We start from the raw sequence: 18,801 nt of genomic DNA, 5'->3' as shown, positions 1-18,801 counted from the left end.
ACAATATGCAAATCTTTTATATAGGGAATGTAATGGCAGAAAATGTATGGTATGTTGGATAAATATAAAAACACGAAGTTGTATATTGCACATAATTATTGCTCAATGGGGCAGTTTTAACAGTTCATGAGATGGATAGCCTGAGGGGAAAAAACTGTTCCTGTGCCTGACGGTTCTGATGCTCAGTGCTCTGTAGCGTTGGCCAGAAGGCAACAGTTCATAGAGGTAATGGGCTGGATGAGTGGGGTCCAGAGTGATTTTTACAGCCTTTTCCTCAATCTGGAAGTGTACAGTTCTTGAAGGGAGGGCAGGGGGCAACCAATAATCCACTCAGCAGTCCAAACTGTCCTTTGTAGTCGTCTGATGTCCATTTTCATTGCTGAACCAAACCAGACAGTTACTGAAGTGCAGAGGACAGAATCAATGACTGCCTGGTGGAACTGTATCAGCAGCACCTTTGTTACATTGTATTGTGTGAATCAGTGAATCTATTCTTTGGAATGTTCATCTAAATGAACCAATTAAAATAAAAAATTAAATTATATTTGTCATTAGGAACTCTTTAGTTTAAATACTTAATTGATACTGTTTGCCACTATATTTCTTCTCAGTTATATAAAATAAGGGGTTTCTAGTTCTCTTACGAGAGGTTCTCTCGTATTGCGTAAGCTAGCTTATGCTACGGGAAAGATTCATCTTTTCTGAGATATTGAAGCCAAAAAATTATCCTTAATTTTGTATCCATTGTCAACGCAGTCGCGGCAGCTGCAGCCCTTGAGCGGGCTAGCTAGCGAGCTCATAGGTTGCTCTGCGGCAACTGCTGCAGCCTATAGACGAGCTTGGGCTGAACTCGCGATCCAATGAGAGGCGTCCGCGCACTCACTGCATCAAAGCCCGCCAAAATGGGCGTGACTAGAGTGCATATAAGCGTAGTTCAGTAGGCTGGAACCCTGATTTTCATCTCTTCAGCGAAGCTCTTCGCATCTCTGAACAAGAAGCCGCGTCGCCGTTCGAGGGGCATCAAGCAAGCGTGGACAGCGTCGAAGAAGCCAGCCGTCTTCGCCACCTTCAGCCGTCCTGCGAGCTACGCCATCCGGCGACGTATCCTTTTAAAGCAAGCTAGTTCTTAAGAACTTCACAAAAGAGTACGAGCGTCTTTTTAAAGATGCCTCGCTCCACTTGCGCCTCATGCGCGCCCCTCTCAGCACCGGAGACCGCCACATCATCTGCGCCTCTGCCTGGGACTGGGGCATGCAGAGCTCGCCCTCGCTGAAGGCGGATGCGATCTCTGCGAGGAGCTGCCGATGTGGACCCTGCGGGCTCGACTCGAGCGCTCAGGACCGAAGCCGCCGTGCCGCCTTCTATTCAGCCGCGCAGAAAAAGCGCCGCTCTCAAAGGCTGCCGGAACCAGTGGTAGAAGCGATTGCCTCGCCGGAGCCCATCCCTCGAGCATCGCCTTCACCCTCCCCGCCCACCGGGACGCGCAGTTGCCGCCGGCGGCTGCTCTGCTGCCATCTCGACGGACGAAGCGTGTTCCATCATGGCTTCGGACAATGAGGAGTGGTCAGGCTCACACGCCTCCTCCTCGGCCCAGGAATCCAGCAGGACCCGCGCCGAGTCGAGGGGAACTAACACGCCTCCTCACACAGGCCGTCGACCGCCTCGGGCTCAGTGGTCACCGCCCCTGAGCAGGCACCCAACGGACTCGATGGCTGCTTTCTTCAGAGCCGCCGCCCAGCAGCACCGCTACCGGGCCGCTCCCTTCCTGCCGAACTCCACGCCGAGCTTTCCAAATCTTTGAGCAGCGCCTTTCTCGGCCAGTGTCCGATCCCACGTCTCCACCTCTCTTGCTTCGGTGGACGGCGCCACCGAGGAGGGCTACGCTTCCATCCCTCCGGTCGAGGATGCGGTAGCAGCACACCTTTGCCCGCCCTCCGCGAGATGGCGGTCTAAACCAGTGCTCCCGTCTAAGGCCTGCAGAACAACTTCATTTACCCCAATCGGGAAGTAACTCACAGAACAGCCTGTCTCTGCGAGCAGTCATGCATAAACACACTAAGCGCGCTCACACATTCTGTTCAGCTCGCTGTGTACGGCAATCAGGGCGATTTGGCCATTCACCCTCTAACATTACGCTTCAAAGCGTGGGAAGATATTCCAGGGATATCCGAATGGGTGTTAAGCACAATAAAACAGGGCTATTTGCTACAGTTCGATCGCCGCCCTCCTCGCCTCAGAGCGTGCTCGAAACTACTGTGAACACGGAAGCAGCATGCATGCTTCGCTCAGAAATAGCAAACCTTCTGTGCAAAAGGGCCATAGAGAGAGTGCCGCCTCTGAGCGAAGTCGGGTTTTACAGCCGCTATTTTCTTGTCCCCAAGAAAGACGGCGGCCTCAGACCAATATTAGATCTCAGGGTTTTGAACAAAGCGCTTGCAAAAAGACCGCTCAAAATGCTTACAACCAGCAAACTCCTCACGCGATGTGCGCCAGGGGACTGGTTTATTTCTCTCGATCTGAAAGATGCATACTTTCAGATTCAGATAAATCCCCGCCACAGGCCATTCTTGAGATTCGCCTCGACGGCCAGGTTTATCAATACACCGCCCTTCCGCTCGCCTGTCCTTAGCACCCTGCACTTTCACGGCGCATGGATGCTGGCGCCGCACTCCCCGCGGAGTCAGGGTTTGCGAATTCTGAACTATTTGGACGATTGGCTGATTTTGGCACAATCACATACGGAGCTCCTGTCTCACAGGACAGTTCTCCTCAGTCATCTGAACAGTTTGGGCCTTGCAGTCAATTGGACCAAGAGCTCACTACAGCCCAGTCAGGCAATTTCCTTCCTTGGAATAGAACTAGACTCAGTGGCAATGACGGCTCGCTTATCTACACAGCCAGCCGTGTTCAGCTGACTAGCCGCGTCCTTTCAGATGAACAGCCTCACACCTCTGAAAAAATTTCAGAGAGTGCTAGGTTACATGGCCTCAGCCGCAGCAGTACTTCAGCTGGGTTTACTGCGCATGCTCGCTTCAGCATTGGCTAAACACCCGCGCCTCGCCGGGCTTGGGCCACAGGCCGCCAGCCGATCAGAGTGACTCAGACCTGTATCTCAGCTCTGCAGCCCTGACAGTGGCCGAATGGTACCAGCGGGAGTGACGATGGGAGCTGTATCTCGCCGAAAAGTCATTTCGACAGACGCGCCCAACACGGGTTGGGGCCGGTCTCGCGAGGGCTCTCCGGTTTTTGGCCTATGGTCAGTTCAGGAAAAGCTCCTTCACATAAATTGTCTGGAAATGATAGCGGTCGAGCACGCCGCGGCGCTTCCTCCCGGTCATTCAGGGTCACCACGCCCTGGTCCGCTCGACAACAGATCTGTGGTATCCTATCTAAACCGCCAGGGCGGTGTCAGATCCAGGAACCTCTTCCATCTGACCTAAACGCATACTGAGTTGGTCCCAGTGCCACCTGCGCCGCTGAGGGCGACGCGACGTGCCAGGCCACCTGAACGACGGCCCAGACAGACTGTCCAGAGACAATATTCCCCAGGGAATGGTCCCTGCACGCCAAACAGTCCAGACGCTATGGCGCATATTCGCAGAGCAGAGATAGACCTCTTTAAGGCCAGAAGAGAACTCTCACTGCCCAATATTTTTCTCGAAAGCTGAGGACGCACTGGCCCAGGACTGGCCCAACCGCCTGCTTTACGCCTTCCCTCCCGCCTCGCTATTGCCACAGGTAATGCAGAGGATCAGGGAACGCGCCACTCGGTGCTCCTCATAGCCCCGCTGGGAGAATCAAACATGGTTCCCGGAGCTTATGCAGCTGTCACTGACAGCCCCGTGGCCCATCCCAGTGAGAGCAGATCTCCTCTCGCAAGCTCAGCGCACGATCTGGCATCCCCACCCAGAGCGCTGGGCGCTACACGCGGGTGATCAACGACTACCCGCCGCTTTGCCAGAAGGAGTAATAAACACCATCATACACGCTTAGAGCCCCTCCACGAGAAGACTCTATGCGCCAAAATGGTCTGTGTTTTCAAAATGGTGCACCGACAGAGACCTGGACTCACGGACATGTGGGTATCGCCGCTGCTCGTGATTTTACAAGAGCTGCTGGATAAGGGCAGATCCCCATCCACGCCAAAGTGATGCGTGGCGGCCGCCGCGGCGCTCGCTGAACCCCTGCACGGCCAGTCACAGGGTAAAAACGAGCTGGTCATCCGCTTCCTCAGGGGAGCTAGAAGGATGAACCCTCCGCGTCCCCCATCGGTTCCTATCTGGGATCTTTCTATAGTTCTCGAAGCTATGAAAGCCCCTCCTTCGAACCGCTTCAATCCGTGGATGTGAAACACCTCTCACTTAAAACCGTTTTTCTAACTGCCCTATCATCAGTTAAACGGGTGGGAGATCTTCACGCGCTGTCTGTTAGCGCTGCGTGTCTTGAGTTTGGACCAAGTGACTCCAAGGTCATTTTAAAGCCTAGACACGGCTATGTCCCCAAGGTGATCGGTACTCTTTCAGAGCACAGATCATTTCCTTGTCGGCGCTTACCAGCATCTGATAGCGAACGCAACGCCAATCTCCTTTGCCCAGTCAGAGCACTGAGATTGTATACTGCGCGCCCGCGATCTTTCAGACGCTCTGAGCAGCTTTTCGCTTCGCTTGAGGGCGCACCAAAGGTCTCGCCACCAAACAGACACTGTCCAGATGGATAGTGGATGCTATTGCTGCCGCAGCACGGCCAAAAGACCTACCATGCCCGCTAGGCATTAGGGCTCACTCCACTAGAGGCATGGCCTCCTCGCGGGCATGGTCCAGCTGGATTTCCATTCACGACATATGTGTGGCAGCTGGCTGGGCTTCCCTCCACCTTTGTCAGATTTTACAATCTGGAAGTACCCGCCTGCAGGCTAAACTACTAGTGGTTTATCACGCTACAGCTCCCTGGTGAGCTGCATTAATGGGACACATTCCACACAGACCGGCACCGCCGCTCTGTCTATGTGCTTATGTACTACACACACACTGGCCCGCGACTCTTGCCGGCCAAATATTAATTCCCCACTCACAAGGGCTCCCCGGTCCCCCTTAATTCCCTGGGGCTCATGCAGTGGATGCTTGAGCACGACGGCGCTGACAAAGGGTTCCCGTGAAGCGTAGTTAGCTTACGTAATACGAGAGAACCTCTCAGAAGAGAACGAATCGGTTACTAACGTAACCTCGGTCTCTCTAGATGAGGGAACGAGTATTGGCGTAATCGGCCGTGTTCACGCCACGTAGCGCATTTTTCGCTTCATTCAATGAAAACCAGGGTTCCAGCCTACTAACTACGCTTATATGCACTCTAGTCACGCCCATTTTGGCGGGCTTTGATGCAGTGAGCGCTGACGCTTCCTCATTGGATGCGAGTTCGCCTAAGCTCGCTCTATAGGCTGCAGCAGTTGCCGCAGAGCAACCTATGAGCTCGCTAGCTAGCCCGGCCAAGGTCTGCAGCCGCCGCGACTGCGCTGACAATGGATACAAAATTAAGGATAATTTTTTGGCTTCATTATCTCAGAAAAGATTAATCTTTCCCGTAGCGTAAGCTAGCTTACGCAATACTCGTTCCCTCATCTAGAGAGAACCGAGGTTACGTTAGTAACCGATTCGTTTTATCAGTTTAGCCCATTTGGACCCTTCATCCATTACAATGGACATCACATGTCAGCCCTTTTTTTTTTCCACTTCTGGAGCATTTCACCTAGTTTAAAGCCTGCAGTCCATGAGATTGGACGTTTGTCATCCAATCAAATCGCAGTAAAGCTCTGCATGTGGTAATTAAAAAAACAAACAAACAAACACTATATTGAAGAGAAGCATGGCAGCAATTCTGTCCAAACACAGAAGTAAGCAACATTTTCTATGGTTTTATTTACATTTTTTTATATGTTTGCCAGTATTTCATAGTTTGTCTGTAAAATAGAAGGATTTAACTTATTAAAGTTAAAAATCATTTGTAGAATTGCAATTGTTAAATCAGGATTTTGTCAAATGTGTCTGTCCATTAGAATGTACAGTGGGTTCAAACACCTGTTTCTGAAAGCACATGTCCAATAATGCTGATTGAAATTTCTTATATAAAAAAACAATCTATATCACAGTACTAATACATTTTTGAACATTTTTTAACTATTTAATAGGCAGAATATACAGTTCTTGAAGTGCTTGAACATATAGCTGATGGAAATATCTGAGATGTTGACTTTATGTGGAGTGATGAGGAAGATGAAGATGGAAATGCAGATGATGCTAGATCTCCAACAAATTGAAAATTAGGGATAGTTAGTTAGTTAAGACATTAATATTTTTTATAGGTTTTATATTAAATAAATTACAATATAAAACTTGTATGGAGTTGTTTGTAAGGGACAGTTTTTGGTAATAATTTCAGGGGAGGACAGAGATGAGCCACTACCAGTACCAGTAGTAGGGGAAGAAATTGAGATTGAGGCAGAGGAAAGTCAGAATCAAGAAGACAGAGAAGATTATGAGCATGAGGCGGATGTAGAACAAGTACTTGGTGATGATCCTTTTACAAACATCACACAAAAGAGTGATATTCAGTGGCGTCGTCACAGCCGCTTTACCCCAGTAGAAACAACGTGGGGAAAGCATGTGCGGACTACAGACAAATGGCGCTTTTCCATTACCAGTACCAGCTCGCCTCGGCTTGCCTCGCCTCGACTCGGCTCGCTTTTCGCTCCGTTTTCCATTGCAGACAGTACCGCCACAAATAATACCCGGTCGTCATAGCGACACCGCAGGAAACTGCCGTGACGTAATCTTATACGCGACACACATCCGCTACCCACACACACAGGACAATGGAGGAAATCGAGTGTATGCTGTTTTTGATCCTCGGGATGTGGCTGTTTCTCACAGCAAGAAGACAAACGTTGTTTCATGAGAGGCTGAGGGCAGCAAAACGAAACACTGCTGAAAAAAACAGGAGAGTTTGGGAATTACTACAGAGTTCAGACTACGAGATCTAATCCGGTTGTTCAAAGCCGACGCTAAGAGGTTAAGTTATGCTAACATAGCTAACGTTTGCATATGTGTAAATACTATACTATATGCAAAGTATTTAATCAACTTTGAATACTACACTGGACGGCTGACAGTAGAACAGCAGATCTACAACAAGAAAATATGTCGAGACACGGGTAGTGGTTGAAAACGCTTTTGGTAGACTGAAGGGAAGGTGGCGCTGCCTCATGAAAAGAAATGACTGTGATGTTACAATTGTGAAATCTATGATTCTTACTTGCTGTGCTTTGCATAACCTTTGTGAGAGTCACGGAGAGGACTATGACAATGACTGGGATGCACCTGCAGCAGCAGAGCCTGTGGTGGCAGTGGCACAGGGTGTTGAGGAGGAGGGCAGAGATGTACGAGAGGGACTGATGCGTTATTTTAATTGCTAAATAAATACATTATCATTAAATATGTTGTCTCTGCTGTTTTTCATTAAAGGTTATCACAGTATACAATCTGAAAATACTTGTTCAAACCCTTGTAAAAAAGCAAACCATCAAAAAAAGACACTGTTTGTAATAAGTTTCAAAAAGGTTTTATTTAAACACGCATACAAATAGAAAAAATATAATATTAATATAAATTCACACATCCAACTATATACATATGTTACATGTAGTGCAAACATTTAATTAAAATAAACAAAGGGGTTTCAGTCCAGGGGCGGTGGAACAGCATCCCGCCGGTTCAGTGCCTGGACAAGCTGGCTCAGGGTTCCCAGAAAGGCCTGGTTGAAGGACGACATTGCAGCAATCTCCTCTCTCCTTAAAGCCGCTTCGAAGTTCTCGGGCATGTGCTGCATCATCGAGTGCCATCTGTAAATGGCGCTCCCGCTGTGCCATAATAATAGTTTTGTAGGCTATATCTGCGCAAACTATTTAAAAATGGCGGAGTTATTCTGGATACTCCGCCTGGCGCGCAATGATGACGCAGTGAATAGTGACGATTCTCTCTGACCAATCAGCAGTCGGCATTGTTTTTACGTCACATTTTAGTATCGCCTCAGCCCGCTCAGAACCTCGCCGAGGTGGTACGAAAAAAGTACCCAAAGCAGGTACAGGTACAACTTTTACACAGTGGAAAACCAAACAAAGTCGAGTCGAGTTGAGCCGAGGCGAACTGGTACTGTGTAGTGGAAAAGCGCCAAAAGAGTGGAGACTCTGGTCCACCTGAGGGTGGAGAAGTGATCGAGGATCATGCGACGGTGTATCGGAGAACCGGCGAGTAGGTTTTTTTTTTCATCTCTCTCTCTCTCTCTCTCTCTCTCTCTCACTGCCGCTCTGCATTGGCCTCGTCCCTCTCGTTTAAATTTTACAGTGTTTTTTGGAGGGGTACTACACTGTTACAGGAAGTACGCCTCCATTTTAATTATTTCTGTTGCCCTCCCCTTTTCCCCTCCACCAAACCAAAACCAACCGAAAAGGGAGTCCTTCCATGAGTGCACAGATAGTAGGCTAAGTATTACAGCATTCAAGGCCAGACTAAGACTGATTGAAAATAAGGCATGTTTTTAAGACAATTTATATTATTTGAGTTTTTATGTATTTCCCTTTATTCTCAATAGTCATTCTCATTACTGGAATAAATTTAAATAATATACTATTATTCTTTTTCACTTAACTTTGATGAGAATGAAAAAATCTATGAAAAATAATGTCACAGTGCAAAAAAAAATCTTTAGCATTCCCAAAAACAGGCTTAGATTTTCTTAATGTGAAGTATAAATTCTTATTTTATCCTTTTGATGTTAGGGTGAAATGTGCCCTTGAAGTGTTCTTTACACTGTTCGTTTTACATTCAGCTTTATGCATTTGGCAGACGCTTTTATCCAAAGTGACTTACAGAGCCCTTATTACAGGGACAAATCCCCGGAGCAACCTGGAGTTAAGCGCCTTGCTAAAGGACACAATGGTGGTGGCTGTGAGGATCGAACCAGCGACCTTCTGATTACAAGTTGTGTGCTTTAGCCTACTACACCACCACCACTGGTCGTCAGATTCACCTATATAGAAACTAAAAAAAAAACATTCGGTACAAGAACTCTGGCTGAGATGATAACCCTTATTTGACACATTTAAGTACTAATTATTTCTCCAGTGCCCCAGTGCACGGGTTGCCGCTAACATGCTTCATATCAGCCGATGGGGCAAGTGTGTTCATTAGATAAAATGATCGACTGGCTGCTGTGTCAGTCTGCAGTGGTACTTCTGAAGGGTCGTGGATCCATTGGGAGCTTGGTGGAAGCTGAACTTCAGTGATCCTTCCTCACCAACATAGACCTGGAAGAGCTCCGTTCTGCAGTGTAGTTTCCTCATATGTGGAAAAGCTCAGTGGCAGTCTCTGCTTATGCACAATACTGAACTAGTGTGTGTTTTCTGTAGAATCAAGCACAGCTGATTACCAGGTGAATAATTTTACCAAGCTGTTCCTTTGATTTCTTAATATAGACATTGAAAGCACTTTAATTTCAGTGAAATTATGTATTTGCACTTTTTCACCATAAATAAGAATGACACTTTACCACATCATTTAAACTTATCAATATAATAAGTATATTAATAGGAGCAATAAAACAATCCAAACTAGTTGATATAGAACTCATGTTACAAAACAATGAATAGCCTGTTAACATTTAAAAGCCTTTGCATAATGTAATGCATTATTATACACAGTATATCACCATGCAGGATCATCAAGGTTATGGAGCATGTCAGAATGCATGTTTAAATAAATAATAATTCTGGAATAAAAATTAATTATCCAATAAACAAAAGATAAACATGAAACACAGTTAGTAACCCATTTTACTTTGGTAATTGAACATATTTCCAATTGAATCCCGATATTCAAGAAATGTATTTGATTATGATAAATGTTTGGAGGGAAGGTGTTGGAAAGTAAGAGGTATTTTCAATGGAGAAAAAAAAAAAGTAATTTCAGAGGCAGAGCAAGTTATTTCATTTCGATACCAACTTACATTAAAAAAGTACATAGGATGAATTTTGATTTCATATGGATATATATATATGTGTGTGTGTGTGTGTGTGTGTGTGTGTGTGTGTGTGTGTGTGTGTGTGTGTGTCTGGGCCTGTGTGCAAGGAATCACTCTGAGAGCAGGTGGACGGTCACTCAACGTTTCTCTTTTATTGGACCAGCATGGGACAAACAACCAAAGGCAGGTAAAATACAGTGGCTCAATGTTGCTCAGTCAACATCAGTGAGACATATGAGGCTCTGCTCCTTATCACACAACTTTACATTTTGAAAGTGATTATATAATGGTTAGAAATACACAAATAAAATAAGCATTAAAAAATAAAATACAAAAATGTGCATCTTTCATTTCCTCATTACTATTAAAGCAATATAAAGTGCATCTGGAAAGTATTCACAGCGCTTCACTTTTTCCACATTTTGTTATGTTACAGCCATTCCAAAATGGATTAAATTTTACAAACAATACCCCATAATGATAACGTGAAAGAAGTTTTTTGAAATCTTTGCAAATTTATTCAAATTAAAGAGACTTTTAGGAAAATAATGAATTTAATCAATTTTGGAATATGGCCGTATCAACAAAATGTGGAAAAAGTGAAGCGCTGTGAATACTTTCCGGATGCACCGTAGAAACACATTCTAATACAAGGCATCATAACACAGTGAAAGAACATTTTATATGTAATGTTTGTATAAAAGGAATATAGAAGAGGAAAATACAACCTCGATTAAATTTGGAATTTCTATCACAGAACATGTATATAACTTCATAAAAACACATTCCTGGGACAAACAACCAAAGGCTGGTAACATATGGTGGCTCAATGTTGCTCAGTCATCTTTAAAATGAAATAAACAGACTTTCAGTTAACAAGCAAGCTAAATACACACATTCACAGTCTCAGTTTACTTTCTGCAAATATTACACGTTTGACCCGACAGTCTGACAGGATCAGAATGATAACAGATGAATCAGATACATTCTTGAGTGACTGACTTATACATCCAACTTGTGTCTGCAGATGAACATGATTCATTTTTATAACAGAGCAATCTTCAGAGCAACTTACCAACAGTGAGAGATATGAGGCTCTAACAACCAATGGTGAGATGTCCCAATCTTAGCAAGAATTTAACAGTAATTTGGAACACTGATTTATATACAAATAAATTATGCAATTAATTGCAATACCCCCATATCCATGAGAAATCCAAGCTTGCAGTACCACCTGTTTACAGAGGGCAGTAAGTGAATCTTCAGCTGTATGCCAACGCCAGCAGTTTATACAGTGAAGAAAACACTTCAGTAGGCAGACTAATAAACATGCGTTACTTTCTTGCGTTCAAAACACTTGATGGAAATTTGATCTAAGGGATCTCAAGATGTGTTCTAAGTATTAAACTATATTTAACTTGACACAGTGACCTAAAAATTATATGTTTATGACACAATGCACCCGAGACGCTACACAAGCATGTCTGACGCAGGTGAACATTGACGGGTCCTTAAACAAGCCCTCATAATAAACCTTGAACTGAAATGGATTGGTGTGAACTGTATGCCAATGATTGGCTTATGTCCAATAATATGGTAGTAAACAATACATTGTATTCTAAGGCCGCTTTTTGTATTGACTTATCAATGATGAACTCTTCTGCCACAAGAATGTAATGCTTTTTAATTATCTGAATATTTTATATATATATATATATATATATATATATATATATATATATATATATATATATATATATATATATATATATATATTTAAAGATAACTGTATAATTATTTCATCACTATATATTGAATTATTGTTATTTGAGGGGCTTTCTCAGCTATGATTTGTATATGTGATTAAATGTTATTGAGTAATTAAAGTGGGACACCTTGTAATTAATTCGATTAAACATTTGTATCATTGTAAATATAATGTTGCAATATTATAATATTGATATTAGTGGAATGAAATACATTACCCGAAAGACACAGGGATGGGGTGGGAATAAGGAGCACCCCAGGCTTCTATGTACACTGCATACTACATACTCCATTCTAAGTATGAGTAGTGAGGCAGTGTCACTTTGAGTCCAGCCCCTTCTTACGCCACCGGTTAAAGTTCACTTTCCATATCTAAACTAATGCGGTCAGATTAAACTTTTCCTTAAGCATATTTGTGAAACGTTGATTACACTACAACGGACCTTTAAGCGCAATTATTTGTTGCATTGCATTTAACGCCAGTTTCTGCGTGAGTTGTTACATGCGAGAGCTGCAACATGTTTTCTTTGATCAAAATCGCAAATAAAACTCGAGCTGTTTTTGGTGGGTCGCATGTTTGGAAAACATGTGCTTCTCCAAGAGTGATATGCTGTGAATATGTTGACATTGATCAGACAAATGGTACAGCTGTAAGGCGAATGTCCGGGAAAGCTTTGAATGTCCCACCGAGCGCAGAGTTTGTGGCGAGAGTGAGCGGCATTGCGACTATGTGTAAATTACCGTTTCAGAAAACAGCGGACGGTCTGGACGCGGCTTTTGTCGGAGTTCCTATTGACACGGGCACATCCAACCGCCCAGGTGCAAGGTAATGCTTTCACATATACAGATAGGACACAGGAGTTTTTCTAAAATTATGCACAAGTTATAGCCCTACTTCAATACATTTACGTGTGTTTGACATATTCTGCATTTTTAAATATACAAAAAATATGTATTTGTTTTATATGTAATCATAATTATATAATAATATAAAAAAATATATAAAATAATTTAGAATAATAGAAAAATGTCTTAAGGTAAATATTGTAAAAAAAAAAAAATGGCAAAAACAAACAGCTTTCTCAAGAAACTCCTCATTCAAACATTGTTTTGAGGAATGAAGGCTATACAATACTTGATTTTGCCAAAAAGATTTCATACAAAGGTGTACAAAGACAACGGACAACTGTCTCTAACAAGGACAGACAGAGACGTGGAAGTCCAGATGCACAACTAAACAAGAGGATAAGTACATCAGAGTCTCTAGTTTGAGAAATAGACGCCTCGCATGTCCTCCGCTGACAGCTTCATTGAATTCTACCTGCTCAACACCAGTTTCATGTACAACAGTGAAGAGAAGACTCAGGAGGACTTATGGGAAGAATTGCAAAGAGAAAGCCACTTTTGAAACAGAAAAACAAAAAGAAAAGGTTCGAGTGGGTAAAGAAACACAGACATTGGTCAACAGATAATTGGAAAAGAGTGTTATGGATCTTAACCCCATTGAGCTTTTGTGGGCTCAGCTAGAAGGTGCGTGAGAAGTGCCCATCTATGGCAAGTGCTACAGGAAGTGTGGGGTGAAATGTCACCGGAGTATCTGGACAAACTGACAGCTAGAATGACAAGAATCTCCAAAGCTGTCATTGCTGCACATGGAGGAATTTCTTATGAAAACTCTTTGAAGTAGTTTAAGAACATGGTAATTTTTCATGTTATGAATGTCCTGACTATTGTGATCAGTTGAATGCCACTTTGGTGAATAAAAAGTACCAATTTCCATATATAATATACACATATGAAGCTAATGCATTATCCTATGAGGCACACGTCTAAAATTCTGCATATGTTATAGTTTGGAATTTTTTTATTATTATTATTATTATTTTTATTTGATTGTTTAGGGTTTTTCTGACAGCCTCCAGATATCCAGCAAAAAATAATAGCCTACTATTAATAATAATAATAATAATAGTAATAAAAGGTTTATGGCAATTATTATTGTTGGTGTCATTTAGAGAACAATAAACATTAATTTAGTTAAAAAAATATCAACACATTATATGAAGGTAATGCATTCACCTAAGATACAGAGGTCTTAAATTATACAGAAGTTATGTCAATAATTGTACATTTGTGTATAAATATATATATATATATATATATATATATATATATATATATATATATATATATATATATATATATATTTATCTTTTGTGAAATAATAGGGCATAGGCATTGTTTAGGGTTTCTCATTCTGACATATCTGTAATGTACCCATCAAAAATAATAATAATAATAACAAAATCTTTATGGCAATTAAATATTTTTAATAAATTAAATATAATTTACAGCATAAGATACATTTTATAAATATTTGATTAACATATCTGAATAATAATAATAATTCACACATAATAATACAATAAAGCAATACATTTTATTATCATGACAAGATATTACTGTTATATCACATTGGCCACACCTGCAAACATTTTGGAAAAAAAGAAAAGCCCAAAATGTCCTCTTAAAAGAATATACAAATGGATTTCTGGGCTTCAGCACAATAATTACATAAACTCAAATGCAATTCCTGACATCAGTGCTTGTGAAATGCACAATTATAATTGATTGAGATCAGTGGGATAGTTGGATAACATTTACCCCTTCTTCTCTCAATAGGTTTGGTCCTCGTCACATCAGGGCAGAATCCTCTATGTTGAGGGCATATAACAGCTGGACGAGAGCAGCACCATACGAGTCACTGAAGGTGGCAGATATTGGTGACATTAACGTCAACCTCTTTGATCTGAAAGACACCTGCAAAAGAATCCGAGAGGGTTACCGGGAAATTGTAGCCACCGGCTGCATTCCACTTACATTGGGTGGGATGCAGGTTTTAGTTCTATAGCAAGAATTTCTTTTCAGTTCACCAAGCAGAAAACCATTTGTAGATGGGATGGAGTTCAAACTTAATCTGAAATTGTCTTTGATTTCCAGGAGGTGATCATACGATTGCATACCCAATTCTTCAAGCAGTGGCTGAGAGGTTTGTACTTACACAAGAGAACTCCCTCCTGCTTTATATCCTCATAGACAGCTAATTTTATCTGCAGGACTAACCTCAACTTAGTCTGAATTAATTGCTATATCTGCTGTTCAGACATGGACCAGTGGGCCTGATACACGTGGATGCACATGCAGACACTAGTGACATGATACTGGGTGAGAAGATTGGTCATGGGACCCCTTTCAGGCGCTGTGTGGATGAGGGACTGCTGGACTGCAAGAGGGTCGTCCAGATCGGGCTACGGGGGCCGGGTTATTCACCAGATAATTATGAGTGGAGCCGAGCACAGGTATTAAAAACTCCATGTCATATAATGGTGAGGTGTGTAATTTTCTGTATCATTGCAAAACCAAATAAAAATGCAAAATAGTTATATATATAAAGTTTGTCAAGACAAAATATGATGTTGTCCTTGTCCTATGGTCTTGTCTTAAAGTAGTTATAAAAGTTTGAACTGATGGTTATACAGAAATTAGCAAAACAAACAACCACTTTCTAGCAGTCAGACACACTGTCACATAGTCAGACGGATGGATAGATCATCACTATGCTATCATACTTTGATGCTCTGTGCTGGAAACAAAATCTAATTAATTAACTACTAGCTTGACTAACACAACTTAGTTGTGTCTTTTAAAGCATAAAAGCTGGACTTTACAATGCATTTATGCAATATAAATGCAGCATTTTTTAGGAACATAATAGTCCAAGAAAAGTTCCCGACATGGTCTTCTGCTGTTGTAGCCCATCTGCCTCAAGGTTCGACATGTTGTGCATTCTGAGATGCTACAATTGCACAGAGGGGTTACCTGAGTTAGCGTAGCCTTTCGGTCAGCTCAAACCAGTCTGGCCATTCTCCGTTGACCTCTCTCATCAACAAGGCGTTTCGTCCAGTAGATCTGCCGCTCACTAGATGTTTTTTGCTTTTGGCACCATTCTGAGAATCTCTGGAGATGTTGTGTATGAAAATCCCAGAAAATCAGCAGTTAGAGAAATACTTAAACACATTGTAAGGCAGCTTTACAGTGCATACAATCAGGCATATAAGGGCCAAGAGCTTCAGTTAATGTTCACATCAACCATCAGAATGGGGAAAAAAATTGATCCCAGTGATTTGGAGCGTGGCATGATTGTTGGTGCCAGATGGCCTTGTTTGAGTATTTCTGTAACTGCTGATCTCCTGGAATTTACTCCGAATGGGGTGCCAAAAACAAAAAACATCCAGTGAACACCAGTTCTGTGGCTGGAAACCTTGTTGATGAGAAAGGTCAAAAACCCAGAGAAAAAGTTTAAGTCATAAACATTCTTGTTTCCGCTTGAACTTCATAAAACGTTAAATTGTATATAACTCAGCCTTAAAGCTGAAGTATGTTTTTCTGCACCAACAAACACCAAACGCCCCTGTTGTCATTGGTCAAACAAAGAGATTGTCCCATACCCAACTCAGGCAATTTGTTGAGTAACATTGTTAGGGCTGGTCGCTCAAAACATAAAATTTTCATAGCGTAACAGAAACAGTGTTTACAGTAAAAAAAAAAAAAAAACTTGTGAATGGCTTGCTAATACAGTAGTTGTCTGCATATTAAGCTTGGATAGAAGAAAGTATTTGAACACAGAAAAGTTATATACTTCAGCTCAATGAATTAGACACTGCCCCTCTTTAGAAAAACCCCCTCCAAAGACATCCGAGACACCGAACAGTATAGCAGCAATACATCTTCTCATGGTTGTCAAACACAACAGTAGTAAAATAGCGTCTTCAGTTGAGAAATGTTATGAATCTAAATATGACATTAAATTTGAATGATCCGCTTAAACAACTTCACTATAAGAACTCACAAAATGATTGACAGGCAAAAAGCACACCAAAGTCTTCTGATTGGTTGATGAAAGAATGTGCCCGCGGTCACATTTTTGTTTGCTGCATATACAGTCTAATGCTATCATCCATGTGAGATATCTCAGGACAATTATTTCAGTGATTTCTTTCAGGCTGAAGGAACGTTGTCTGTTACTTTTCCATAAAAAAATGCATACAGCACGTTTAAGTCAGAACAGTCTGAAGGTCTGTGTCAAGTTTGGTGAGTGTAGCTTGCTCTAGAGCGAGTTACAGTTGATCATTTTAGTCTTGGTTTAGGGACAATGGAAGAACCCAAACCATGTCTGTAGAATAACCAACATGTGCAAAAATATAATGTTTTAAAAACGCCACAGTGTTTACTTTCTTCAGGAAGTCAAAATAGGAATGGCGTACTAATAGCTGCCTCTGCACACTAAATTGGGTTAAAAAAAGTAATTGAATCACCAAAATTACACACTTCACTATAAAAGTATCTTTAAACCTCTGTGCAAATATTACTGTCTGTATGCTCATGTAAAATACAACATGAAGTCTGACTTTCAAAAGTAGTTTGACAAAATTGCTGTATTTTCGTGCCAATGTGCACTTAGGGTTTCCGTGTAGTGGAGGCTCCGAATGCTGGCACAAATCCCTTGTTCCACTCATGGAGGAGGTTCGGGCACAGATAGGTACTGGACCGGTCTACCTCAGCTTTGACATAGACAGTCTGGATCCTGCATTCGCTCCAGGCACCGGAACACCTGAGATTGCAGGGCTCACTCCCATTCAGGTACAATTTCCTCTACGGGTTAGTCAGGAATGCTCACCCTGCTCGTGGAGATCCACTTTCCTTTCAAATTTAGCTTAAAACTCGAACTAAACACCCTTGAACTTGCTAAGCAATATCTTTCTGTTCTCTTGATGACAAGCATACTTCTGAATATGCAGACATACTTTTCATGAAATTGTGGAATAGAAATGTGGATAGAAATTGGGATGCAGCCAAGATCTCCAAAATCAAGTTTGAACACCCTTCGACTTTGCACCTAAAGTATAATATTAACCTTTGATTGTTATAAAGAGTTGGTTTATAAGCATAAAAGCATAGGTGTGCCTTATTTGAGTGATTAGAAAAGACTCTGTTTTGCTTAAAGATGGGTTTTTACATTTGCTTTCAGGGTCTGGAGATCATTCGAGGTTGTCGGGGTCTTAATCTTGTAGGCTGTGATTTAGTAGAAGTTGCTCCACCTTATGACACCACAGGTACAGTATTAATAGTTATGTACATTGCCATTTATAGTAGAAAAACATGCTTAATGCAGAATATTTGGTTTCTCATACCTTTTTAAACTAATTCTGAGTGTTGTTGTCTACAGGGAACACTGCTTTGACTGGGGCCAACCTCCTTTTTGAGATGTTGTGTGTGCTTCCAAAAGTTAAATATTATTGAGAGCTTCTTTTTGGATAAGCTTGTTTGGTGAAACTCCTGAGACTAAAAATATTTCAAAATAATTTGAACTGTGAATGTATAATACATGTGCATGAGCATACTGATTGATGTACTTTGGTTTTATAGTAAATATATCAGATTATAGTATAATAATCAGTATTAAGATCAAAGTATTATCAGCAAAACCTTGCCTTTTATATGGAATAGCAAAATGGTGCCATATTTTCCTAATGGCTGATTAAAATAATAAGAAAATCTGATGTCAAAACCTTGATGTTTCTGAATAACGGTGGGAGAAATGCTACTAGTATAGCACAGTGGAACAATCCCACATAATTAATAGTATTGTGTAATGAATGTTCATTGAACACCATATGAATAAAGCAATATTATAACATAAACCCAATCAATCATCACTAAAAATGTGTCAATAATGGAAGACTTCAAATAGGTGTCGATTGTACTCCTGTTTGCATCTGTGATAGCCAACATGACGAAACATCTCACATGAATGACTATATAACGTTGGAATGCATAGAAACAAAACTTCAGATTAGTTGCTGTTAGGTATGTCAATTGATAACATTTTCTAATCAAATTAATTAC

General features: G+C 41.9%; 1 protein-coding gene across 1 annotated transcript; it reads left to right on the top strand.

Moving 5' to 3' along the window:
* Window positions 1-12,192: 12,192 nt before the first annotated feature.
* On the top strand, window positions 12,193-18,596 carry agmat (agmatine ureohydrolase (agmatinase)). The gene is given in 8 exon segments (XM_052091865.1): window positions 12,193-12,661; window positions 14,518-14,720; window positions 14,836-14,884; window positions 14,999-15,194; window positions 17,357-17,375; window positions 17,378-17,535; window positions 17,924-18,008; window positions 18,122-18,596. Coding segments are annotated over 8 exon segments (1,092 nt in total). The 5' UTR covers window positions 12,193-12,353; the 3' UTR covers window positions 18,196-18,596.
* Window positions 18,597-18,801: the final 205 nt, after the last annotated feature.

Source organism: Xyrauchen texanus, chromosome 25 (genome assembly GCF_025860055.1).
Source record: "Xyrauchen texanus isolate HMW12.3.18 chromosome 25, RBS_HiC_50CHRs, whole genome shotgun sequence".
NCBI lineage: Eukaryota > Metazoa > Chordata > Actinopteri > Cypriniformes > Catostomidae > Xyrauchen > Xyrauchen texanus.
The sequence above is the reverse complement of the archived record's forward strand: the minus strand, read 5'-3'. Positions and strand labels throughout refer to the sequence as shown.